We start from the raw sequence: 27,782 nt of genomic DNA, 5'->3' as shown, positions 1-27,782 counted from the left end.
GCGAGGGAGATGCTGGCATGCAGGAAGAGCCTCGCGTGTGCTGACCTTGGCTTGGCTTGCAGGCAACGCTGACCCTGTCTGAGGCGGCGCCTGGCTGCTGCGTGCCGGGGCAGCTCACGGAGGGAGGGCTGCCCAGGACAGAGGCAGCTGGAGGGCAGCTCAGCACTTGTCCTTTGAAATGACTGCTCTGGGGCTGGTGCCACCACAGCCTTGGCCCTGGCACCGGTGCCCGTGGGGCCCCCTGGGGTGCATCAGCTGTAGTCTGACAACCATCTGCCAGGGACTTTGAAGTTCTCTTGCCCTAGGCCTTTCTTCCTCGCGGGAATTTGGGAGTGCTTTCTGCTGAAAGCAGCGGCCCAACCAGCCCACGGTGGGTTGAGCAGATGCAGTTGTTTGTTTGGTAAGGGCTCCTCGTTAGCCGTGCTGGCTTAGCAGTGTGGCTCTGTCAGCTTTCCTCTGGGGGTGAGGCTTCATCGAGGCGAGACACTGCTGTGGCTCCACCTGGCACCATTATGATTAAGGCCTGGGGATGGAGGGAGGAACGATGCCCTTCACATCTTTTCTTTGTCTCAAAAGGCAGGACTAGCTGGGCGTGGTGACACACGCCTTGAATCCCAGCACTCAGAAGGCAGAGGCAGGAGGATCACCATGAGTTTGAGGCTAGCCCGAGACGACATAGTGAATTCCAGGTCAGCCTGGGTCAGAGTGAAACCCTACTTCGAGAAACAAACAAACAAACAAACAAACAAACAAACAAACAAACAAACAAAAAAAGGCAGGACTATCCCAGATCCCTTCTAGCACATCTCTGCATTTCTGCTTCCTTCTCGTTGGCCATACTCTTTTAAGCTCAGCCTCAGTTGCTGAGAAGAGGAGTGATTGGAGTGTCCAGGGTGACTGGCCGAAGGTGACATGGGAGTAGGAAGTTGATGATCATGGTAAGATGGTCCGGTGGGCGGTGCCTGTCCTCCTAGGAAAATGACATGCCGGGTGAGACTTCTGGTTGTCAAGTGGAGCGGTATTGTCCCCTCCCCCAGGAGACGTTTGGCAGTATGGGTACAGGAGGCTGTGTGTGCTGCCAGCCGAGAGTGGATGGAGCCAGGGGTGACACTCAGCCCCTGTGATGTCACTTGAGATACTCAAACCATCCTGGACACATCTTGAAATCTGGGGCTCATTAGTTATTGTTTTTCTAGTGACGTATACTTTTTTTTTTTTTTTTTTTGATTTTCTGAGGTAGGGTCTCACTCTGGCCCAGGCTGACCTAGAATTCACTATGTAGTCTCAGGATGGCCTTGAACTCACAGCGATCCTCCTACCTCTGCCTCCTGAGTACTGGGATTAAAGGTGTGTGCCACCACACTCGGCTTTTTTTTTTTTTTTGGTGGTGGGGGTGTTCAAGGTAGGGTCTCACTCTAGCTCAGGCTGACCTGGAATTCACTAGGTAGTCTCAGGGTGCCCTTAAACTCATGGCAATCCTTCTACCTCTGCCTTCTGAGTGCTGGGATTAAAGGTGTGCACCAGGCTGGAGAGATGGCTTAGCAGTTAAGCGCTTGCCTGTGAAACCTAAGGACCCCGGTTCGAGGCTCGGTTCCCCAGGTCCCACGTTAGCCAGATGCACAAGGGGGCGCACGTGTCTGTAGTTCGTTTGCAGAGGCTGGAAGCCCTGGCGCGCCCATTCTCTCTCTCTCCCTCTATCTGTCTTTCTCTCTGTGTCTGTTGCTCTCAAATAAATAAATAAATAAATAATTAATTAAAAAAAAAAAGGTGTGCACCACCACGCCTGGTACTTTTTTTTTTTTTAAGAGAGAATGGGGGCTGGAGAGATGGGTTAGCGGTTAAATGCTTGCCTGTAAAGCGTAAGGACCCCAGTTCAAGGCTCAATTCCCCAGGACCCACGTTAGCCAGATGCACAAGGGGGGGTGCATGCGTCTGGAGTTCGTTTTCAGTGGCTAGAGACCCTGGCACGCCCATTCTCTATCTGCCTCTTTCTCTGTCACTCTCAAATAAATAAATAAACAAAAAAATATTAAAAAAAGAGAGAGGGGATGGGTACACGAGGGCCTGTAGCCACTGCAAACACTCCAGATGCACACACCATTTTATGCACCTGGCTTCTTAACTGGGTCCTGGGTAATTGAACCGAGTTCTTAGGCTTTGCAGGCAAGCGCCTTAGGTGCTGAGCCATTTTTCCAGCCCTGATGTAGACTTTTGGTACCTCTGCTTGTGACCGGTTTTATTAAAGGTCAGCCAATATTTTTATTAAAGATCAACCCATTTTCTTTGCGGTCAGCTGAATACTATCATGTCAGAAAAGCTTAATAAGAGTCAAATGTCAAATAGTCAGCTAGAAGTAACAAATCCTCTTTTCATTTTAGGATCACAGAGTAATGACAAAAGGCAATTTCTGTTGGAGCGACTGCTAGATGCAGTAAAACAGGTAAGAATGCACTTGCTTGCCTTAATGTAGAAATCATTTCTTCCCTTCTGTGATCAAAGAGTTGTTTTTCAATCTGGGAATGGTTTTCCTTCCTTCTTAAAAAAATCAATTTTATTGATACATAATTTAAATAAAATATACCATTTAAGGTGTAGTGTTTTGTGAGTTTTGCCAAAAGTATCTTTTTTTTTTTGGTTTGTCAAGGTAGGGTCTCACTCTGGTCCAGGCTGACCTGGAATTAACTCTGTAGTCTCGGGATGGCCTTGAACTCATGACGATCCTCCTTCCTCTGCCTCCCGAGTGCTGAGATTAAAGGCGTGCGCCACCACGACCGGGTGCACGACCGGCTCAAAAGTATCTTTTTAAGTTAAATGTATTTTGATCATACGTTTAGGCATCAAGCAAACCTGTTATCCATAGTTTTTTTTCAAGGCAGGATTTTTGCTCTAGCCCAGGCTGTCCTGGAATTCACTATGTACTCTTGAAATCACCTCGGTCTCGTCCCGAATGTTGGATTAAAGGTGTGTGTCACCATGCCCTGAAGAGAGAGGCAGAACTCCTGATGTACGTGCCACCTTGTGCATCTGGTTTTATGTAGGTACTAGGGAATAGAACTTGGGTCTTTAGGCTTTGTAGGCAAGTACCTTAACCTCTGACCTGTCTTTTTTTTTTTTTTAATTATTTATTTTTCTAGGTAGGGTCTCACTCTAGCCCAGGCTGATCTGGTATTCACTATGTCGTCTCAAGGTGGCTTCATGGCGATCCTCCTACCTCTGCCTCCTGAGTGCTAGGATTAAAGGCGTGTGCTACCACGGCTGGCTTTAAATGTGTAGCCCAGGCTGTCCTCCATTTCTTGATCCTCCTCCTACCTCTGCCTCTTCAGTAAATTCCTACTGGTGTGTGCCACTACAACTGGCAAGTTTTTTTTTTTTTTTAATGAGGTTCCTATGGTTGCCTAATGGTTATTTTATTTTATTTTTGGTTTTTCGAGGTAGTGTCTCACTCTGGCTCAGACTGACTATGTAATCTCAGGGTGGCCTTGAACTCACAGTGATCCTTCTACCTCTGTCTCCTGAATGCTGAGATTAAAGTCATGTGCACCATGCCCGGCTTGTGGTTTGTATTTTATTTTAATTATTTTTAATTTTTTATTGACAACTTTCATAATTGTAAACAATATCCCATGGTAATTCCCTCCCTCCCACACTTTCCCCTTTGAAACTCTACTCTCCATCATATCCCCTCTCCCTCTCAATCAATCACTCTCTCTTACTTTGATGTCATGATCTTTTCCTCGTATTATGATGGTCTTGTGTAGGTAGTGTCAGGTACTGTGAGGTAATCCAGGCCATTTTGTGTCCGGGGGGAGCATGTTGTAAGGAGTCCTACCCTTCCTTTGGTTCTTAAATTCTTTCTGCCACCTCTTCTGCAATGGATCCTGAGCGTGGAAGATGTGATAGAGATATTGCAGTCCTGAGCATTCCTCTCTCACTTCTTCTCAGCACCATGATGCCTTCTGATTCACCCCAAGGTCACTGCCATCCAAAAAGAGAAGCTTCTCTAACCAAAAGTGAGAGTAGCATTAATATATAGGTATGAACATTAAGAGAAGTGCTTACTGGGTAGTTTGATGAGCATAGTATATATATTTAGCCAGACAGCAGCAGACATTACACCCCTAGGGCTCATGACTACCCCTCGTGTAGGTTTTCAGTATCAGGGATGTATTCCCTCTCAAGGAGGGGGCCTTCAGTCAAATTAGAGGGTGGTTGGTTTCTAACATGACAGACGTGCCACTTTTGCACCTGTTGGCTCATTTGGCCTGGCTGGCCAAATTTAAGGCTTGCAGTGTCCACTGTTGAGTATCTTCATTGGTGATTTCTCTTTCTCTCATTGAGCTGAATGCAGCATGGGTTTTTCCAGCTTTCTGCCAGCAGGTCTACATGGTTTTCAGCTCAGTTCCAGCAGGATTTCTCAGTGACCTTGCAGCCCGAGTATGTGGAGTCTTCAGCAATAGGGTCTTACCATCTATTCCTGGTGGGAAACCAACGGCCTCGGCAATTACCTGTAATGTTTTGGGGGCATCACGGTCCTCCCTAGCTAACCACTCACTGGAAGGTATCCCATCCCTGGCACTGAAAATTTTCTAGTAACAATCTATAGCTCCTATGTGTTCCATTGTCCAAAAAGGTAGGTTTCTATATGACTTATCTATATCCTCTTAGATTTTGATTAGCCCTCCCTCCACCTTTCCTTTACTCAATCTCTTACCCTGACCTCACTTAGGCCTTTTCACTCCCATTAATCTGATCTTCTACTTACATATATATAATACCATCCTATTAAGTACCCTCCCCCATTCCCTTTATATCTCCTTTCTAGCTTACTGGACTATGCTACTGAGTTTTCTTCCTACTTAAACAGAAGTCCAGTCATTTGTAGCTAGGATCCACATATGAGAGAGAACATGCAACATTTGGCTTTCTGGTCCTGGGTTACCTCACTTAGTATATCCTTTCCAGATTCATCATTTTCCTGCAAATTTCAAAACTTCATTTTTCTCTACTCCATGGTGTAAATGTGCCACATCTTCATTATCCACTTATTAGTTGAGGGACATCTAGGCTGGTTCCATTTCCTAGCTATTGTGAATAGGGCGGCAATAAACATGGTTAAGCAAGTATCTCTAAGGTAGTGAGATGAGTCCTTAGGATATATGCCTAGGAGTGGTATAGCTGTGTCATATAGTAGATCTGCTTTTAATTTTTTTTTTTTTTTTTTTTTTTTGGTTTTATGAGGTAGGGTCTCATTCTGGCCCAGGCTGACCTAGAATTAACTATGTAGTCTCAGGGTGGCTTTGAACTTATAGTGATCTACCTACCTCTGCCTCCCGAATGCTGGGATTAAAGGCATGCGCCACCACTCCTGGCCAGTAGATCTATTTTTAGCTGTCTCAGGAACCTCCACACTGATTTCCACAATGGCTGGACCAGATTGCTTTCCCACCAACAGCATAGAAGTGTTCCTCTTTTTCTGTATCCACACCAGTATTTATGGTCATTTGTTTTCATGATGGTAGCCAATCTGACAGGAGATGTAGTTTAATCTGCATTTCCCTGATAACTAGGGATTTAGAACTTTTTTTTTAGATGTTTATATGCCATCTGTATTTCTTCCTTTGTGAACTATTTAGTTCCATTGCCCATTTATGAATTGTGTTGTTTGATTTCTTATTTAATTTTCTGAGTTCTTGGTATATCCTAGATATTAAGATGTATAGCTGGCAAAGATTTTCTCCCATTCTGTAGGTTGCCTCTTTGCTCTCTTCAATGTCCTTTGCCATACAAGAGCTTTGTAATTTCATGAGACCCCAGTGGTTGATCTGTGGTTTGATTTCCTGAGCAATTGGGGTTATATTCAAAAAGTCTTTGGAAAGATCAGTATGTTTAAGTGTTTCCCCTACTTTTTCCTCTGTCAGTTTCAGAGTCTCAGGTCTGATATTATGGTCTTTGATCCATTTGGACTTAATTTTTGTGCATGGAGAGAGATAAGGATCTATTTCATCCTTCCACAGATACATATCCAGTTTTTCCAGCACCATTTGCTGAAGAGGCTGCCTTTTCTCCAATGAGTATTTTTGGCATTTTTGTTGAAGATCAAGTAGCTATAGCTACCTGGACTTACATTCTGTTCCATTGAGCTACATGTCTGTTTCTGTGCCAGTACCGTGCTGTTTTTGTTACTATGATTCTGTAATATAGGTTAAATTCCGGTATGGTGATACCACCAGTCTTATTTTTGTTGCCCAAAATTGTTTTAGATGCCGGGCATGGTGGTGCGTGCCTTTAATCCCAGCACTCGGGTGGCAGAGGTAGGAGGATCACCGTGAGTTTGAGGCCACCCTCAAACCTAGTGAATTCCAGGTCAGCCAGGGCTAGAGTGAGACCCTACCTTGAAAAACAAAAACAAACAAACAAAAATTGTTTTAGATATTTGAGGTTTTTTGTGCTTCCAAATAATATTTTGGATTCTTTTTCTATTTCCGTGAATGCCATTAGAATTTTGATGGGTATTGCATTAAATGTGTAGATTGCTTTTGGTAAGATTGCCATTTTCACAATTTGATTCTTCCAGTCCAAGAACAAGGGATGTCTTTCCATATCTTAGTGACTTCTACAGTTTCTCACTTGAATGTTTTATAATTTTCATTGTAGAGATCCTTCACTTCCTTGATTAGGTTTATTACAAGGTATTTTTTTTTGATGCAATTGTGGATGGGAGTGATTCTCTGATTTCATCCTCTGTGTGTGTGTTGTTAGCATATATGAAGGCTACTGATTTCTGTGTGTTTATTTTGTATCCTGCTACATGGCTATAGGTGTTTATCAGCTCTAACAGTTTGCTGGTAGAGTCTTTAGGGTCCTTTATGTATAGAATCATGTCATCTGCAAATAATGATAACTTGATCTCTTCCTTTCCAATTTGTATCCCTTTTATGTGTGATTCTTGCCTTATTGCTATGGCTAAGATTTCCAGCACTATATTAAATAAAAGTGGGAACAGTGAACACCCTTGTCTTGTTCCTGATTTTAGTGGAAAAGCTTTTAGTTTTTCCCCATTTATTATTATGTTGGCTGTAGGTTTGTCATAAATAGCCTTTTTTAAAAAAATATTTAAAATTTTTTTTTTGTTATTTTACTTAATTTTTCTGTTCATTTTTATTTATTTGAGAGTGACAAAGAGAGAAAGAGACAGATAGAGACAGAGAGAGAATGGGCGTGCCAGGGCCTCCAGCCACTACAAACGAACTCCAGATGCATGCGCCCCCCTTGTGCATCTGGCTAACGTGGGTCCTGGGGAATTGAGCCTCGAACTGGGGTCCTTAGGCTTCACAGGCAAGCGCTTAACCGCTAAGCCATCTCTCCAGCCCATAAACAGCCTTTAAAAAATTTTTTTTAGAAATTTTTATTTGAGAGCAACAGAGAGAGAAAGAGAGAGAGAGAGAGAGAGAGAGAGAGAGAGAGAGAGAGAGAGAGAGGGAGAGAGAAAGAGGCAGAGAGAGAGGAGAGTGGGTGCGCCAGGGCCTCTAGCCACTACAAATGAACTCCAGACGCGCGCACCCCCTTGTGCATCTAGCTAACGTGGGTCCTGGGGAATCAAGCCTTGAACTGGGGTCCTTAGGCTTCAATAGGCAAGCGCGTAACTGCTAAGCCATCTCTCCAGCCCATAAATAGCTTTTATTATGTTGAGATATGTCCTTCTACTCCCAGTCTCTGTAGGACTCTTACTGTGAAGGGATGTTGGGTTTTGTCGAATGCTTTTTCTCCATCTAATGAGATGATCATGTGATTTTTGTCGTTCAGTCCAATGGAATGACTTGTTTGGAGCTTGACCTATGCAGTGGTAGTTTTATAGCCAGTCAGTCATACCGACTCTGGAGCTCTGTCAGTAAGGAGCCATGAATGCAGATTTGTGGAAGCTTTAATTATGGCAGTATCCAGCTACAGGCAGCCGGGTGCAGCTTCCAGGTCATTGTGGAGGACTGTGGGCCAGTTTTCCCATCTGCCTTATCTGCCAACTTCCGCACGAGCCACAGGTGAGCACTTCCGTCTGGAGGCACCTGCCGCGTTCACTTCTTTTTCATTTTTATTTTTTGTACATTTTTATTTATTTGAGAGTGATGGAGACAGACAGAGGCAGAGAGAGAGAGAGAGAGAGAGAGAATGAAAATGGATGCGCCAGAGCTTCCAGTCACTGCAAATGAACTCCAGATATGTGCGCCCCCTTGTGCACCTGGCTAACGTGGGTCCTGGAGAATCGAGCCTCGAACTGGGGTCCCGAGGGTTCACAGGCAAGCGCTTAACCACTAAGCCATCTCTCCAGCCCCCATGTTCACTTCTTACCTCTTGGGCTGACACCCAGAGCCCAGGGGGTCACCTGAGTCTTCAGGCCCTGTGCGCCCTGAAGGCCTGGCAGGCTGGTTGGCACTGTCTTGAGTGTCCCATCCCCACAACTGATCTCAGCTTTTTTCTCTCTGCAGTGCCAGATCCGCTTTGGAGGGAGAAAGGAGATCGCCTCAGATTCTGACAGCAGGTAAGCATGGAGCTTCCCTTCCTCTCAAGGCAAGATTTTCATATGTAGCCCCGGCTGGGCTTGAACTCAAGGTCCTCCTGCCTCAGGCTCCCCAGCGTTGGGAGGGAAAAATATGACATCAAAATAGAAGAGATACTAGTTAGAAAGAAGAAGGGGTTCAGTGGAGGGGGGACAGGGGAAGAGGAAAAGGGAGAGTGATGGTAGAGGATTGTGATCATGTCATAATGTCTATGAATATGGAGGTTGTCAATAGAAAATTAAAAAATATATATATCCTGAGCTGGAGAGATATCTTAGCTGTTAAGGTGCTTGCCTGCGAACCCTGAGCCAGGTTTCATTCCCCAATACCCACGTAAGCCAGATGCACATGGTGGTGCATGCATCTGGAGTTGGTTTGCAGTGCCTAGAGGCTCTGGTGTGCCCATTCTCTTTCTCCATCCCTCTTCCTTTGTCTCTCTGTCAAATAAATAAATACAAATAAATTTTAAAAATTCATATTCTGCAAGTCCTGGTTTCACAGGTTTGTGATACCAGCTTCTCAGGAAGCTGAGGAAGGAGCATTGGGAGTTCATGGTTTGTTTAGGCTACATAATGAGTTCAAGACCAGCCTGGAAACTTTGTGAGATCCTGTCTCAAAATTTAAAAACAGCAAAGTTAGTGGGGGTGGTAGAACACATACGTAGATGTATAAGACCCTGTGTTCAATCCTTACCACAACAGACTTAATGTTATTTTTTTAATGAAATTTTTTGGTTTATTTATTTATTTGAAAGAGATAGAGAAAGTGGCAGAGAGAGAGGGAGGAAGAGAAGGAGAGGGAGGGACGGAGGGAGAGAGAGAGAATGGGCGTGCCAGGACCTCCAGCCACTGCAAATGAACTCCAGACGCGTGTGCCCCCTTGTACATCTGGCTTATGTGTGTCCTGGGGAATCGAGCCTTGAACCAGGGTCCTTAGGTGTCACAGGCAAGTGCTTAACCACTAAGCCATCTCTCCAGCCCATTAATGTTATTTTTATCTAGTCTCTTATCTACCGCCACCAGCACTGTTGGTGAACTTTGGCTTTGAGGGCAGAAGGGCTGCCTTTCCAATTTTTTTTTTTTAATTCCTCAGGGGATTTGCAAGACATTTTTGTCTTGAATGTAGGTCAGGCTGGTCTTGAACTCCCACTTCTCCTGCTTCTACCTTCTCCATGCTGCAGATATTTTGGGTCTGTCATGATAGAATATTAGTATACATTTATGGTGCTACATTGTTACACAGAGTTACTCCTTCACTTCTTCCCAAGGGCCTGATACAAGGTCTGCCCTCTGTCAGAACAGGGTTTCTCGTTTTGGGATCCAAGGTCCACCCACATCAGAATCATCTGGAAGGCTTGTAAATTAACCTAGCAGATTTCGTATCTCCTTGTGGACCTGGAGGGTCAGAGCGTGTGTGTGACTGCACGCGTGTGTTCTTGTGGAGGGCTTGCTTGGCAGTTTACACTTTCCGAGACAGGATCTTTGCAGTCAAGGCTGGCCTGGGTTCTCTTGATCGCCTGCCTCAGCCTGTGGGTGACAGGGTTACAGGATGGCACACCACAGCCAGCTGAGGATTGGATTTTCAATAGGCATTCCCTTCAAAACAGTGAACAGAAAGTGGATGTGGTGGCTCATGCTAGTCATCTCAGCACAGAGGTTGAGGGAGGAGGAGGAGGAAGACGAGAAGTTTAAGTTTAATTTCTGCTACAAAACGAGTTTGGGGCCAGTCAGGGATAAATGAAACCCTGCCTCAGAGGAGGAGAAATTAAAAACATAGAAACAACAAAAAGAGCCATTGTAAAGAGGTGATTCTTTTTCTAAAAAATTTTTTTATTAACAACTTCCATGATTATAAAAAATACCCCATGGTGATACCCTCCCTCCCCCCCACTTACCCCTTTGAAACTCCATTCTCCATCATACCCCTCCCCATCTCAATCAGTCTCTCTTTTACTTTTTTTTTAAAATTTTTTGTTTGTTTTTATTTATTTATTTGAGAGTGACAGGCATAGAGAGAAAGAGGCAGATAGAGAGAGAGAGAGAATGGGTGCGCCAGGGCCTCCAGCCCCCTGCAAATGAACTCCAGACGCATCTGCCCCCTTGGACATCTGGCTAACGTGGGTTCTGGGGAGTCGAGCCTCGAACTGGGGTCCTTAGGCTTCACAGGCAAGCACTTAACCACTAAGCCATCTCTCCAGCCCTCTCTTTTACTTTTGATGTCATCTTTTCCTCCTCTTATGATGGTCTTGTGTGAGGTCATGGATATCCAGGCCATTTTATGTCTGGAGGAAGCACATTGTGAGGAGTCCTACCCTTCCTTTGGCTCTCACATTCTTTCCGCTACCTAAAGAGGTGATTCTTGTGGGCCCAATGCTTCCCCACCAGTCATTGTTCCAGGTTCTGTTCTGGGTTCACCCTTTCCTGGACACATTGGCTTATTTGTGTGTGTGTACATGAGTGGGTGTGTATGGGTGCACGCGTGTGTACCTGGCTTGTCAGTGTGTGTCCTTGGGTGGGTGTGTATGGGTGCACACGTGTACCTGGCTTGTCAGTGTGTGTACATGAGTGGGTGTTTATGGGGTACACACATGTACCTGGTTTGTCAGTGTGTACGTGAGTGGGTGTGTATGAGGTGTACACATGTACCTTGCTGTGGCTTCTTGACCATTTTGTTCATTGCTGTGCTGTTTCCTGAGGGGCAAGTATATGCTGAATGTTAGTTAGGCCATTATATTCCTACGCAATAGTTTATTTTATATCTTTCTTTTTGTTTTGTGCGTGTGTGTATGGTGTGTGCACGTATATGTGCCCTTGTGCGCCCCCTTGCTTGCCTGCGATGGCCGGAGGGAACAGCTGCTCTTCCACCTCGACTTGCTTCTGAGCAGGAGTCCCTGTGTACATCGGACCTTGATGTGAACTCTGGCAGTCTCAGGCCCTCATACTTGCACGGGCAGAGCACTGAACGCTGAGCCATCCCTCCAGCCCTGACGTATCTGTTATTATGTACAATTTTGTGTTTTAGGCCAGCGTTTACAGCTGCACTTTTGTGTTTATGGCTACCTGCGAATGGGACTCATAATTGTTTGCCGTGGCTCCTGCTTCTCTCTCTGTTGGCACTGAGCCTTTAAGGCCTCTTATATGTAGCGGAATTATCTTCCCTTTGCTGATGAGGAAATAGACTCACAGGGGCAAAAGATAGGGCCAATGTATCTGTTAGATTTCCTTGACTGTGATGGGAAACCCGAAAAAACTTAAAAGGAGGAAAACCTAATTGTGGCTCATGGCCACAGCCTGTGGTTGGTTAGCTCTGCTGTTCTGGGGTGGCAAGACAGGCATCCTGGTGAAGGGCGTGGTACTGGTGGAGTACAGCTGCTCGACTCCTGGAAGCTAGGGAGAGGGAGGGCAGTAGGATAGGAAGAAGCAGGGGTCGCCCCCAGTGACCCACTTTTCCAACTAGGCCCTACCTGCTGAGGTTTCTGTCACCTCCTCATAAAACCCCAAATTAGGCTGGAGAGACGGCTTAGCAGTTAAGCGCTTGCCTGTGAAGTCTAAGGACCCCGGTTTGAGGCTCGGTTCCCCAGGACCCATGTTAGCCAGATGCACAAGGGGGCGCACGTGTCTGGAGTTCTTTTGCAGTGGCTGGAAGCCCTGGCGCCACCATTCTCTCTGTCTCTCTATCTGCCTCTTTCTCTGTCTGTTGCTCTCAAATAAATAAATAAAAACAAAAAAAACCAAGTTATAATCCATGAAGGATTAGCCCACCAAATAAATCAGAGCCCTTACGATCAGTCAGTTCCCTCGAGACCCATTCCTGTCTCTGAATGCTGCTGTGCTGGGAACCAGGCCTTTGACACATGAGCCCTTTTGGGAACTCTTCATATATAAACCATAGCATGACCATAAACCTGTTGGTAGTGTTAGGATAAGGGTTGTGCCCTGGGCTTGGCCTCTGCAGTGGACCGTCACTCTCTGTCTGCATCTGGGCAGCCTTCCCAGATGAAAAGAATTCAGGAGGCTGGGAGCATAGCTCAGTCATCGAGCACGTGCTTAGGAGGCACCAGGTTTTGAGTTCTGTTCCTGGCACACAACACAGACACAACACACCCCCTAATCCAAAACAGAACACCAAACCAAACTGCCACCCCCAACAATCACAGCAAAAACAAGCCTTTGCACTCCACTGATGCAACCGCTTTGGGTGTCATTAATCCTCAGACAGTATAACAACTACTTGCCTAGCATTTATGTTTATCAGGTCTTATGAGCTGTTTAGCGAGGATGTAAGGTACATGGTAGGATATGCATAGGTTCTATGCAAACACCACACCTGGTCATATTAGGGCCTGAGCATCCTTGGATCTTGGTACCCAATGGGTATCCTGAAAGTAGTCCCCCTTAAGTACTGAGGGGTGACTGAGCAGTATTCTTTGTCCATCACATTTATCAAGCAAATTGATTTCAAGGCTGGGTTTCTGACAAGTCGCCTTTCCCTTTTAGGGCATTCCGTCCAGTTCCTAAGTCCTGGCGTCATCTTTAAGCCGTGCGTGGCTGCAGGTGCCACCTTCAGGGAAAGGAGGCTGCCTCATTGTCCATGCTGTGAGCAGCCTTGCCCCCAGAGGGCCTGGCAGATACCCGTTGTGAGGTCTCCAGGGGTGAAGAGCTTACCTCATCCCTGGCAAGGGCCTGCTCCAGAATTCCATACAAATGCAAAGGGCAGCATCTCCTATGTCCCCCTTGCAGTCACCAGCGTCCCTCACAGGATGGCCCCCCTGGTCATCCCCACCCTACCTCTGCAGCGTTGAGAGCATGCTGAAGAATGTAGATTTCCTGTACTCTCTGTAGTTGACACATATATATCTCTTTCTGGATTTTATATGGGAAAGAAAATATGCTATATATTTTTTTTCAGGTCTGGTTTATTTCACTTAACAGGTTGTCTAATTCTGTCTATTTTTTTGGCATAATTTTGTTTTTCTTTTCTTTCCTCCCTGTCCTTTTCTTTTCTCTTCTTTTGTTTTCTTTTCTTTTTTGGTTTTTCGAGGCAGGGTCTCTCTCTAGCTCAGGCTGACCTGGGATTCATTATGTAGTCTCAGGGTGGCCTTGAATACTCAGTGATCTTCATACTTCTGCCTCCTGAGTGCTGGTATTAAAGACATGTGCCAGTTTCCCTTTCCTTTTATTATTATTTATTTAATTGAGAAAGAGAGACAAAATTGATATGCCAGGGCCCCTAGCTGCTGCAAACAAACTCCAGATGCATGTGCCACGTTGTGCATCTGGCTTATGTGGGTATTGGGGAATTGAACCTGGGTCTTTTGGCTTTGCAGGCATGTGCCTTAACTGCTAAGCCCTCCAGCCCTCCTTTATTTATTTATTTTGTTTTTTTTTTTTAATTTTTTTGCTTATTTTTATTTATTTATTTGAGAGCAACAGTGAGAGAGAGAGAGAGAGATAGAGAGAGATAATGGGCACGCCAGGGCTTCCAGCCACTGCAAACGAACTCCAGATGCTTGCACCCCCTTGTGCATCTGGCTAACGTGGGTCCTGGGGAATTGAGCCTTGAACCGGGGTCCTTAGGCTTCACAGGCAAGCGCTTAACTGCTAAGCCATCTCCCCAGCCCTTATTATTATTTTTTTTTTGAGGTAGGGTCTCACTCTAGCCCAGGCTGACCTGGAATTCACTATGGAGTCTCAGGGTGGCCTCGAATTTATGGCAATCCTCCTACCTCTGCCTCCCGAGTGCTGGGATTAAAGGCGTGCGCCACCACACCCAGCTTATTTTGGTTTTTTGAAGTAGGGTCTCACTTTAGTTCAGGCTGACCTGTAATTCACTATGTAGTCTCAGGGTGGCCTCAAACTCACAGTGATTCTCCTACCTCTGCCTCCCAAGTGCTGGGATTAAAGGCGTGTGTGCCATCACTCCTGGCCTTCCTTTGTTTTTTAAAAGATATCTTTATTCATTTGCTAGAGGGAGGGAGGGAGGGAGTGAGAGAGAGGGGGTTGGAGAGAGAGAGAGAAAGAAGAGAGATTATGGGGACACCAGAGCCTCCTACCATTGCAAACGAACTCTACACTTGAGCCACATTGTGCATCTATCTGGCTTTTATGTGGGCACTGGGGAGTCAAACCCAGGACATCAGGTTTTGCAAGAAACTGCCCAGCCCTTCTTTGATTTTTTAAAAAGTTCATTCTTTGTGGCTGAATAAGACTGCATTGCATATATATGCACATTTTTTTTTAATCCATTCATCTGTTGATGGGAATCTTATCTTGGCTGCAGTAAACACGATGAACAGGTGACCTTATATGTGGCTGACCTAGATTCCTTCCCATACCTAGTGGAACTTTTTCTTTTTTGGGTTTTCGAGGTGGGGGTCTCACTCTAGCCCAGGCTGACCTGGAATTCACTGTGTAGTCTCAGGCTGGCCTTGAACTCACTGCAATCCTCCCACCTCTGCCTTCCAAGTACCGGGATTGAAGGCATGTGCCACCATGCCTGGCAAAGGGTGTGGAGAGACGGCTCAGTGGTTAAGTGCTCTTTCTTTCGTTTTTTCAAGGTAGGATCTCGCTGTGATCTGGAATTCACTATGTAGTCTCAGGGTGGCCTCAAACTCTTGGCAATCCTCCTACCTCTGCCTCTCGAGAGTGCCAGGATTAAAGGTGTGCACAACCACGCCTAGCATAAAAAATATTTTTTTAATTTATTTATTGGAGAGAGAGAAACCAAGGCCACGAAAGAGGCAGATCTCTAGCCATTACAAATGAACTCCAGATGCAAGCGCCACTTTGTGCATTTGGCTTTATGTGGGTATTGGGGAATTGAGCCCAGGTCCTTAAGCTTTGCAGGCAGGTGTCTTAACTACTGAGCCATCTCTCCAGACCTGAATTCATTGACATAGTCCATACATATAAGCAATATGCCATGATTATAATTCCCTCCCACAACTCTTCCTTTTTCCCTCCACTGAATCCCTTCTTTCCCACAGTGGAGGCTTTTCATATAACTGTGAGTGCTTTTGGCTCCATCTGGAGAACAGGGTTTGCCTTACCCCCTCCCACCGAGGTGTGGGAATTGAATGCAGGTCCTCTTGTATGTTAAACCATATCCCTAGCCCCGAGCAGGGCCTCCCCCACACCAGTCTTCTCTAAGACTCTAAGAACCAATGTCTTCAAGGAAACAGTAGATTACTGGGAGAGATTTGACTTAAAAAGACAAATAATCTCCTTGAATGCTTCTGTCAACTCACTGTCCTAAGAGGTTCTAGGCAGAGGGCTGGAGAGATGGCACACTTACTTGCAAAGCCAGATTGTTGCAATCAGGTTCGTGTTGCTGGTAGAAATCACCTGACCAAGAGCCAGGCGTGGTGGCTCATGTCTTTAATCCCAGCACTCAGGAGGCAGAGGTAGAAGGATCGCTGTGAGTTCAAGGCCACCCTGAGATTATATAGATAATTCCAGGTCAGCCTGAGCTAAAGTGAGACCCTACCTTGAAAAACCAAAAAAATAAAAAGAAAGAAAGAAAGAAAGAAATCACCTGACCAAGAGTGGCTTGTGGGAAAGAGAGGTTTCTTTTGGCTTACAGGCTCAAGGGGAAGCTCCATGATGGCAGGGGAAACGATAGCATGAGCAGAGGGTGGTCATCACCCCCTGGCCAACATCAGGTGGACAATAGCAACAAGAGAGTGTGCCACACACTGTTAAGAGGAAGCTGGCTATAACACCCATGAGATGAGCCTGCCCCCAACAATATGATCCCTCCAGGAGACGTTAGTTCTCAAATCTCCATCAGCTGGGGTCCTAGCATTCAGAACACCTAAGTTTAAGGGGGACACCCGAATCAAACCACCACATTTCTTTCCCTGGCCCCCATAAATTGATAATCATAAATGATATAAAATGCAGTACATTCATCCAACTTTAAAAGTCCCCATAGTTTTTATCTATTCCAATGATGTTCATACATCCCCACAGTCCAAGATTTCTAACTGAGCCATGATACCAAAAAAAACCCCAAACAAACCCAACTCCAAAAAAACCATAATGGCACAGAATAAACATCTACAAAATATGGCATTGGACATAGCAAAGAAATATTCAAGCAATACATGATTTAAACATGGCTAACACCAAACTCTGTGGCTCCAAATCCAGTAACTCTAGCCAGTGACAGGTCTCTAAGTTCGATAATCCTAACCAGCAACAAGTCTCTGGAGTTCCAATTCTGCCCCTCCAGCTAGGCTACTCACAGTCCTGGAAAACTTCATCTGGGACTGGCAGCTCCTCGGCAGCCATCTCATGGTCCCGGCATCTTCCCATCCAACGGCTCCATCGGGTCTCCATGCAGGCATCCAGCAAACCTGTTCCCACTGCCTATGGCCATTTCCAAAACACAAGACCATGTTGCAAACTCAATGACCCCTCTCTTTCCTGCATTTCTTATACTCCACAATACCAGGTAGGGTATCAATTTGTTAATCCGGGGGATGGGTGGGAGGGAATAAAGCAGGCTTTGAAGAACAGGACACTCCTTGAGCACTCAGTCCCCGTCAAAAGAGTCTACATTCTTCCTGTTGCCCCAGTGCACCTCAGCTGGCCCAGTCTCAAAGGTTGTGATCTCTCAATTGCAGCTGAACGGGCAGCAGTTCACCCAAAGACTTTTTTTTTTTTTTCTGTGCCATATCCCTCTGCTCACACCAGTTCATTTCTACACAAAGCAACCCTGCACAACTTCTCAGGACATGAGCATAACAGCAAGCTTCTCACAATCTGCTGGCCCAGTCCAAGCAAAGCTCTTTCTTATTCTCACAACCTCCACACAATCCCTAGTTCTTACTGGTCTTTCAACTCTGTATTTATAGTACTGCAAGTCTTCTCTTAGGCCAGACTTTCAAATCCTTCCACATACCTCTTGAAAATCAACTCCAAAAGGCCAAAGCCACACGGGTGTCTACCAACAGTCCCACTCCTTGGTGCCATTTTACTATTGCAGTCAGGTTCGCATTGCTGGTAGAAATCACCCAATCAAGAGCCGCTTGTGGGAAAAAGAGGTTTATGTTGGCTTACAGGCTCGAGGAGAAGCTCCACGATGGCAGAAGAAAATGATGGCAAGAGGCCACCAGAGGGTGGCCATCACCCCCTGGCCAACATAAGATGGACCATAGCAACAGGAGAGTGTACCAACCACTAGCATGGGGAAACTGGCTATAATACCGATAAGCCCACCTCCGGCAATACACTGCCTCCAGGAGGTGTTAGTTCCCAAATCTCTATCATCTGGGAACCTAGCATTCAGAACACTTAAGTTTATGGGGGACACCTGAATCAAACCACCACATAGATGCAAGAAATGGCACATGCATCGAGTTTATTTGCAATGGAAGAAGGCCCTGGTTTTGTGCCCATTCTCTCTTCTCTTTCTCTCATCTGCCTTTCTGTCTCTCAAATAAACAACGATATGTAAAAAAAGAAAGAAAAGAAAAGAAAAGATTAATTCCAGGCAGAGCCTAATAGTGGTGTGAGCCTGCAATCCAGAGCTTTGGAGGTGGATGTAGGAGGATAGATTGGGAGTTCAAGGCTAGAGCTGTGCCAGACACTGTTTCAAAATAAAAATAAATCAATAAATACATAAAAGAATTAAATTCATCCAGGGCTGCAAGGTACCTTGCTTGATCTACAGTCCAGCTGACTGGGAGGGCTAAGTCGGAATCTCTGAGAGGATAGTGGCTGTGCTGTGAGTTTGTCCCCCAAATCCATGTGTTGGATTTCTACTTCCTCAGTGTGCCAGTGGAGCGCTGGCAATTGGATCAGTGCCTTCCTCTTGGGAATAAGTTAGTCATAGGGGGGAGGCCCCCTCTCTCTTTCTCATGCATCTACTTGCCCTTCCCCTGTCCTCAAGTTGAAGGAGTGTGAGTTCTTCAATAGCACTCTGCCCTTCGGTTCCCCACCTCCTGGAACCATCAGTCTGAATAAACAATCCTTTTTCCTTTTTTTTTTTTTTTTAAAGTTTTTATATATTTATTTGCGAGTGACAGACAGAGAGAACGAGGCAGATAGAAAGAAAGAGAATGGGCGCACCAGGGCTCCCAGCCACTGCAAACAAACTCCAGACGTGTGCACCCACTTGTGCATCTGGCTTACGTGGGTCCTGAGGAATCGAGCCTCAAACCAGGGTCCTTAGGCTTTACAGACAAGCGCTTAACCGCTAAGCCATCTCTCCAGCCCACCTTTTTCCTTTATAAACTACTTGATCTCAAGTATTTAATGAAGCAACAGAAAATGGACTGGTGTGTCTGCCAGGGACCCTTAGTAATAGGTAACAGAAATGTATTCCAAGCCAGGTGTGGTGGCGCATGCCTTTAATTCCAGCACTTGGGAGGCAGAGGTAGGAGGATTGTCAAGAGTTCGAGGCCACCCTGAGACTACATAGTGAATTCCAGGTCAGCCTGAACCAGAGTGAGACCCTACCTTGAAAAACAAACAAACAAACAAACAAACAAACAAACAAACAAACAAACAAACAAACCACACATACATATTCCGGCTCCAGCAATTAAGAGTTTAGAGAATTGAGGAAGTTCAGAATTATTGGGGAGTTTAGAGAATTCTGCACTGGAATCAGAAAGGAGTTAGGCAGCTTTGGAAGGCGTGGAAGCCGGAGCAGATGCTGCAGAAATGGCTGTCTAGCAGGAACAGCCTTGCTACTGGGGTCAATGCCTGCTGCTTTTTGACTTTCTATCAGCTCAAAACTGCCATGCCAAGGCAGAGACGTCTGAGCTGCCAGTCTCTGGGTGCTTGGCTACCCATTGGCCACCAGAAGGACTTGGCTGAGGGAACTCTGTAGGGTAGTTCACTTCTGTACCGAGGCGTCTCCTTGGGTGCCCCAAGCCTGTAGGTAGCAAGGAAGAAGTAAGCCTTGGAGATGAGGTGCAGATGCTCTTAGAAAGGTGCAGGGTGGCCCAAAGCGCAGTCCTTGTGTGCTGTGGCCGCCACATTGGACAAGTCTGTCCCCTGGCCGTGCTGTGTGGTGTGAAGGTGCTCTGGGGGGGGGGTGGTCAGTGGCCTCATGCAGCCCTGGGCAGCCCCGCAGGCTGCTGCCGCTGGTGGCCTGTTGCCCTGTTTCACGGGTGTGAAAGTTTCGTCACCCCTGAGAGCTGGCGTGGGGATTATGGGTTGTGAGTGGGAGTTGAGGCCATTCCTTCAGTTCCCAGTGTGGTCCTCATTCTCTTACACTCTGGCCCCATTGTTCAGCATACACTGTCCCAAAGGGAGAGGTCCATGCCACAAGTACTTAATGTCATTTTAGGTTTTCAACGTCACAGAAGTAAATTCCTTTCTGTTCATTTCCAGACTCAATGATATTGAGGGAAAGACTTGTCTTGGTATTAAATTGAATGGAATTACAAATATTTGATAATATTTTGGCCTACACAAATGCCAGTTTGCTGAGGATAGTTCATAATGATATGTGTTTTCCAGCTCTCTCTTTAAACAGTCAGATCTCAGTCCTCTGGCTGCCGCACTCAGAGCCCTGTGCTTGAGCAGCACTTGCGTGTGGGGCACTCTGGGGATGTCGTGGGGCCCTGGCCACAGCAGCAGCAGAGGTTTGCCTCTGTTCCCCCAGTTCCACTCAGCTTCCTGAGTGTCTGCTACCATGCCCAGCTAAGCCAAGCTTGTGGATCGCTTTTTCTTGTTGTTAAATATATATATATATTTATTTGCAAACAGGGAGAGATAGAAGAGAGACAGAGAGAATGGGCATTCCAGGGCCTCCTGCCACTGCAAATGAACTCCAGATGCATGCACCACTATGCATCTAGCCTTATGTGGGCACTTGGGAAACAAACTCTGGTCATTAGGCTTTGTGTGCAATAAGTGGCTTAGCAGTTAAGATGCTTGCCTGCAAAGCCTAATGATTGGAGTTCGATTCCCTAGTACCCACATAAGCCAGATGCACAAGGTGGCACATGTGTCTGGAGTTCGTTAGCAGTGGCTAGAAGCCCTGACACGCCCATTCTATCTACCTCTTCCCCCATCTCATAAGTAAATAAATAAATAAGAATATTAAAAGAAAATAAACAAACAAGCTGGGCATATGCCTTTAATCCCAGCACTTGGGAGGCAGAGGTAGGAGGATCGCTGTGAGGCCACCCTGAGACTACATAGTGAATTCCAGGTCAACCTGGGCTAGAGTGAGACCCTCCCTCAAAAAAAAAAACCAAAAAAAAAAAACAAACAAAGCAACAACAACAAACAAACAAACCAGATGTATATGAGTGAAACGAGACAAGCTGAAGACATAATGACACGTCATCTCCTCAGTGGTTGAGGAAGTGGCCCAAGTGTTGGGAGACAGTGCTTGCAGGGCCGCAGCTGCTGCTGGGTTTGGGCCTCCACGAGACACAGTGTTCTGCTGGGAGTGAGGGCACAGAATGGGAGTCTGTGGTTTGTTTGGTCCTGTGAGGCTGACACAGCAGGATCTGGCATCCTCCTGAAGGGCGACTCCGCATTTAGGGGAAGTAGCAGAGAGATAGGTCTGCGCTTCCCTTCAGAAATGTCCTCAGGAAGCCTCAGGAAGCTCGGCCCCTCCAGCTTCTCCCAGTGCTTGCTGCCATTTCTGCTTTTCTAGCTGTTTTCTCCTCAGAACAAAGGTTCATTCTTGTGGCTTATTAAAACCACTCCATGTTCTGCCAGTCACACTGGCCCAGGGTGAGGCTTCAGAATAGCTTTGCATTATTTTGCCTCCCAGACATAATGGCCCAAGAACTTAGCACGTCCTGGAAGTTACCTCAGAGGTTAGATATGCATTACTGTTCCACAGAGACATTGTCTTCTTGCATACAGAATTACACAACAGAGTTGGGATGTGTCCCCCTCAGAATTACGAATAGAAATGAAAGCTGAGGGCCATTAAAGAGAGCCTGGATTTAATTGCAGAGTCTGCAGCCGGGTATGACTGTGGTACCAAGTCATGTGATTTGGGGCAAATTTTGGACTTTCTTGTGCCTCAGTTTCTTCATCTGTAAAATGGGTATGCTGTTTAGACTACTCTTGGCATGGAGTAGTAGGTAGGCTCTTGTGCAGCCCATAACACAGAGCCTAGTCAGCTTTCACAAGCGTTAGCTTTTGTGCTCGTCATTCTAGTTGTGTGTGAAGCTGTTTGCACTTGGGCATAAGTCACCAACTACCAGCTATGTGATTTTGGAGCCACTCCCGCAATGTGGGAGATCAGAGAATAATAATTGTGCCTACTTCTGAGGGTCGGGGCGATACGTAATTATAGTGGTGTTTGCTTGGGACGCCCAGTAAGAAGAACTTTCTCAACTGAACATATTTTCTTCCTATGCCTATCTGTACCTGCCTTTCTCGGTAGTTGCTGGAAATGAAAGGCCAGGTGATTGCTCATTAATTCTGCTGCCCAGTAGGTGCTTATGTGGAGGGTACTGTAGACAGCACAGCATGGTCGTGTAAGTTGTGGTGACAGTCAGTGGTGGTGGTCCGTCCTAACGCTTCAGTGGTGTGGGTGACTGTAGGGTCATCAGTGGTGAAATGGAGGGATGGGAGTTCTGGATCATTCCTGAGACAGCCAGTGGGAAGGTGTCAGGAAGAGGCAAAGGCATTGTCATGCACGTGTTTGCTGTCCCAGGGAAGCGATAACACTCTTGTCTGCTAGGCCATTTGCGTACTGTGTTTTACAACAACGTCACGTCCGTGCACCATCCTGAGCCAGAGGCTGGCTTGAGGTGTTATTCCAAAGTGCTGTCTCCTCTGGGCCCAGCATAGTGGCACTGCCGGAGAAAGCCAAGGTCAGCGGGCTGCTTCTGTGTTGTTCTTGCCACATGAAGATAGTTAACATGAAAACACTCATGCGTGTTCTCCCTATAGATCATGCCATCTAGTGTGTATGCATAGCATGGTGCGGTAAGGAGGGGAAAGAGGCTGACACCGTCTCATGTGCCATGCGCAGGGTACGGGCGGGGTCTGCAGGACAGAGGGGCCAGCTCTCAGCTCCCCAGCCTTCACACCCTGCCTGAAACCCACTGCCTGCGTGCCTGTGCTGTTGCCAGGCTTACGTGTTTTTCTCTTTCTTTTTTCTTTCCTTTCCCTCCCCCTACCCACCAGGTAGGGTCTTATTCTAGCCCAGGCTGACCTGAAACTCATACATCCCCATAGTGCAAGGTCTTTTAACTGAGCCATAATACCAAAATATCCCCCCCAAACCACAATAGCACAGAATAAACCTTTACACTGCAGCCAATACCAGATTTAAAACAACCAGGGCAAACATCAAATTGTAACTCCAAGTCCAGCAACTCTAGCCAGTGACAAATTTCCAAGTCCGATAATTCTAACCAGCAATAAGTCTCTGGCATTCCAATTCCACCCCTCCAGCTAGGCTACTCACAGTCCTGGAAAACTTCATTGGGGCCGGCAGCTCTCCTTAGCAGCCATCTCGTGGTCCCGGCATCTCCACTGGGTCTCCACTGCAATCCATGGTTCATCCTTATGGCCCCATGGAGTCTCCATGCAGGCATCCAGCAAACCTGCTTCACACTGCCTGTGGCCATTTCCAAAACACAAGACCATTTTGCAAATTCAATGACCCTCTCTTTCCTGCATTTCTTATACTCCACAATACCAGATAGAGTGCCAATTTGTTAATCCAGGGGGGAATAAAGCAGACTTTGAAGAACAGGACACTCCTTGAACACTCAGGCCCTTCAAAAAAGTCTACATTCTTCCTGTTGCCCCAGTGCAGGTCAGCTGGCCCAATCTGAAAGGTTGTAATCTCTCAAACAAATTGCAGGTGAGTGGGCAGCAATTTAGGCCCAAAGATTTCATTTCTACCGTGCCATATCCCTCTGCTCACACCAGTTCATTTCTATGCAGAGCAACCCTACACAGCTTCTCAGGACCCAGGCATAACAGCAAGCATTTAACACAAACTGCTAGCCCAGTCCAAGCAAAGCTCTTTCTCACCCTCATAAGCCAAACCTCACACTCCATAGTTCTTACTGCATTCAGACCTTTCAACTCTGACCAGAATGGTCCATCAAGCTATACTTACAGCACTACAAGGCATTCCTTAGGCCAAGGTTTCAAATCCTTCTACATTCCTCTTAAAAATCAGCTCCAAAAGGCCAAAGCCACATAGTCAGGTGTCTTAACAGCAATCCCACTCCTTGGTACCACTTTACTATTGCAGTCAACTTCACATTGCTGGTAGAAATCACTCAACTAAGAGCAGCTTCTGGGAAAAAGAGGCTTATTTTGGCTTACCGACTTGAGGGGAAGCTCCACGATGGCAGGGGAAAACAATGGCATGAGCAGAGGGTGGACATCACCCCCTAGCCAACATCAGGTGGACAATAGCAACAGGAGAGTGTGCCAAACATTGGCAAGGGGACACTGGGAGTTGGCGCTCCCCCAACAATATACTGCCTCCAGGCGACATTAATTCCCAATTGCCATCAGCTGGTGAGACTAGCGTTCAGAACACCTAAGTTTATGAGGGACACCTGAATCAAACCACCACACCCAGGCTGGCCTTAAACTCATGGTAATCCTACCTCAGCCTACCAAGTGCTGTGTGTCACCACACCTGGCTTTAAAAACTTTTTTTTTTTTTTTTTGAGATAGGTTATGTCGCCCTGGTTGGCCTTGAACTTGCAATGGTAGTCTAAAAGAACTACTGATTGGTCCTCCTGCCTCCACCTCCAAAGTGATGCTTTTACAGGTTTTTGCCCCCATATCCAGCTTCGCTCTTTTATTATTTATTCTAGACTCATACTATCATTTACAAATGTAACAAAGATATGTGGATATATCATACAAATTTTATAGAAATTGGATCAGACAGAAATGTTCTGCATTTTTATTTTTTCTTTTGGCACTCCTCTATTAAAACCTTTGCAAGTGGGCTGGAGAGATGGCTTAGTGGTTAAGCACTTGCCTGTGAAGCCTAAGAACCCAGGTTTGAGGCTCGATTCCCCAGGACCCACATTAGCCAGATGCACAAGGGGGTGCATGTGTCTGGAGTTCGTCTGCAGTGGCTGGAGGTCCTGGCATGCCCATTCTCTCTCTCTCTCTTTATCTATCTATCTATCTGCCTCTTTCTCTGTCTGTCACTTTCAAATAAATAAATAAAAATAAAAACAAAAAAATAAAATGAAACGTTCACAAGTAAGGGCTAGAGAGATGGTTCAGCAGTTAAGGTGCTTGCTTGTGAAGCTTAAGGACCCAGGTTCAATTCTTGAGGTCCCACGTAAGCCAGATGCACAAGGTGGTGCATGCGTCTGGAGTTCGTTTGCAGTGGCTAGAAGCCCTGGCATGCCCATTCACTCTGCTCCCTCTGTCTCTAATAAATAAAAATAAAAATGAAATAAATAGAATTAAAAAAAAATCTTCTCAAGTAAGAGCTGCTCTCATCATTTTTAATACTTTAATTATTTATTTATTTGACAGAGAAAAAGGGAGAGAGAGGGAGAGAGAGAAAGAGGCGGAGACAGAGAGAGAATGAGTGGGCATGCCAGGGCCTCCAGTCACTGCAAACGAACTCCAGACACATGCTCACCCTTGTGCATCTGGCAAACGTGGGTCCTAGGGAATCGAACCTGGGTCCTTTGGTTTTGCAGGCAAGTGCCTTAACTGCTAAGCCATTCCTCCATCCCTTTAAAATAATACTTTATTATATATATACATTTATTTGACAGAGAAAGAGGGAGAGAGAAAATGAATGTCATCATTTAAAAAATATTTTTATTACTTATTTGAGAGAGAGAGAGAGAGAGAGAGAGAGAGAGAGGCAGATAGAAAGAGAGAATTTGCATGTCAGGACCTCCAACCATTGCAAATGAACTCCAGACGCATGTGCCACCTTGTGCATCTGGTTTACGTGGGTCCTGGGGAATCGAACTGAAGTTCTTTGGCTTCACAGGCTTGCCCAAGGACCCAGGTTCTATTCTCCAGATCCCCTGTTAGTCAGATGCACAAGGTGGTCCTCCTACCTCTGCCTTCCGAGTGCTGAGATTAAAGGTGTGTGTCACCACGCTCGGCTTCTTTTTAACTTTGTTGTCATCATCTTGTCCTTCTATTATGGTGGTCTTGTGTAGGTAGTGCCAGGTGCAGCGAAGTTGTGGATAACCAGGCCATTTTTTGTCTGGAAGAGTGCATCGTAAGCAGTCCTACACTTCCTTTGGCTCTTACATTCTTTCCACCACTTCTTCCTCAATGGACCCTGAGCCTTGGAAGGTGTGATAGAGATATTGCAGTGCTGAGCACTCCTCTTCACTTCTTCTCAGCACTATGGTGCCTTCCGAGTCATCATCCAAGTGATCACTGCCACCTGAAAAGAGAAGCTTCTGTAACCAAAAGTGAGAGTAGCATTAATATATGGGTGTGAGCATTAAGAGAAGTGCTTCCTGGGCAGTTTTGTGAATGTAATACATGCATTTAGCCAGACACCAGCAGGCATTAACCTTCTAGCGCTCATGACCTCCCCTGCCATAGGCTTTAAACTAGGTTTTCAGAACGAGGCATGTATTCCCTCCCATGGAGCAGGCTTCCAATCCAATTAGAGAGCTTTTGGTTTCCCTCGTAACTTACATGCCACTATTGTACCAGTTGGCACATTTGGCCTGCTCTTATTATTTTCTTATTTTGCTCTCATTATTTTACAAGGGGCCTATGGTTTGTTGTGTGAGGGAGGTGTTGCAGCAGGGAGTACTGCCTGTGACGGGATCCTGATGCCCTTCCCAGTTCTGTCTGCAGTGAGGCCTCTGACTTCCTGCCCTATATACTGAGGTGGAGATGCACAAGTTGGATTGTAGGTCAAAGAGAGTGTTTCTAGCTTTATTAACATTTCTACCAGCTGTGCACAAGATCAACCAGTTCTTTTTTAAAAAATTTCTTTTGGGCCGGGCGTGGTGGCGCACGCCTTTAATCCCAGCACTCGGGAGGCAGAGGTAGGAGGATTGCCATGAGTTCAAGGCCACCCTGAGACTACAGAGTTAATTCCAGGTCAGCCTGGATCAGAGTGAGACCCTACCTCGAAAAACCAAAAAAAAAAAAAATTTTTTTCTTTTGATGTGTTTGTGGTATGTGTATACTGTATGCACACGTGTGTGCAGATGCATGCACCCTTGCACATGTGTGTGGAGGCCAGAGGAGAATGGTGTTCTCCTTTATTGTGCTTTCTCTTTCTTTTTCTTTTGAAATTTATTTGTTTGAGAAAGAGGGAGAGGGAGGCAGACAGACAAAGAGAGAATGGGTGCATCAGGGCCTTCAGCCACTGCAAACGAACTCCAGATGCATGCGCCACCTGTGCATCTGGCTTACATGGGTCCTGGGGAGTGGAACCGAGGTCCTTTGGCTTTGCAGGCAAGCGCCTTAACTGCTAAGCCATCTCTCCATCCCCCTCTTTGCTTTCTTGAGATAGGGTCTCTCTCTCTCTCCCTCCCTCCCTCCCCCCCCTCTCTGCTCCTGGAGCTGCTGTGTTTTCAGTCAGACTAGATGAACAGTCAGCCTCAGCCATTCTCTTGTCTCTACCCTCCCCTGCACAAGGAACTCGGGACTCAGACTGGGCTTATAGGCATGCATGGCCATGCCCACCTTTGTATGTGGGTGCTGGGGATCATCATGCTTGTGTGACAAGTGCTCTTACCTGCTAAGCTAGCTCCCTGGGCCTCTGACCCCGTTCTTTCTCCCTAATAGCAGTTATCACTATTATTGAATTTTTTTTTTTTTTTTTTTGCCAGTCTGATGGGTAAAAAATGTTGACTCACTGTCACATTAATTTGCATTTTCCTCAATTGCTACTGAATCTCAGTATTTAAAGAAGGGACATATTTGTCCACTGTTTGGGCTTCTTGTTCTTTTGTGTACAAATCTCTTCATGCTATTTTCTTATTTGATTATTTATTCTCTTGTCAGTTTGTGAGACCCCTTTGTATATGATAGTATCTAACCTTCCATCTGTTCTTTGCCTCCACGTGATATATATATGTATGTATATATATTTGAGGCAAGCCCAATAGACTGGCCTTATTTATTTATTTTTTATGAGAATGAGAGCAAGAGAGAAACAGAGAAAGAGAGAATTGGTATGCCAAGGCTTCCAGCCACTAAACTCAAACTCCAAACATATGCACCTCCTTGTGTGCTTGTGCAACCTTGCCTTCACGCCACCTTGTGCATCTGGCTTACATGGGATCTGGGGACTCAAACATGGGTCCTT

At 46.0% G+C, this 27,782-nt stretch overlaps 1 protein-coding gene across 1 annotated transcript in view; it reads left to right on the top strand.

Moving 5' to 3' along the window:
• The window catches only part of Snx29 (sorting nexin 29), a 459,228-nt gene that overhangs the window by 25,230 nt on the left and 406,216 nt on the right, over positions 1-27,782 (top strand). The window contains exons 2-3 of the mRNA XM_045161574.1: positions 2,379-2,440; positions 8,481-8,533. Coding sequence (XP_045017509.1) covers positions 2,379-2,440; positions 8,481-8,533 — 115 coding nt within the window. The remainder of the gene's footprint in view (positions 1-2,378; positions 2,441-8,480; positions 8,534-27,782) is intronic.

The sequence above is a fragment of the Jaculus jaculus genome, chromosome 11 (assembly GCF_020740685.1).
Source record: "Jaculus jaculus isolate mJacJac1 chromosome 11, mJacJac1.mat.Y.cur, whole genome shotgun sequence".
NCBI classification, from domain to species: Eukaryota; Metazoa; Chordata; class Mammalia; order Rodentia; family Dipodidae; genus Jaculus; species Jaculus jaculus.
This window is presented reverse-complemented; position numbering and strand designations above follow the sequence as displayed.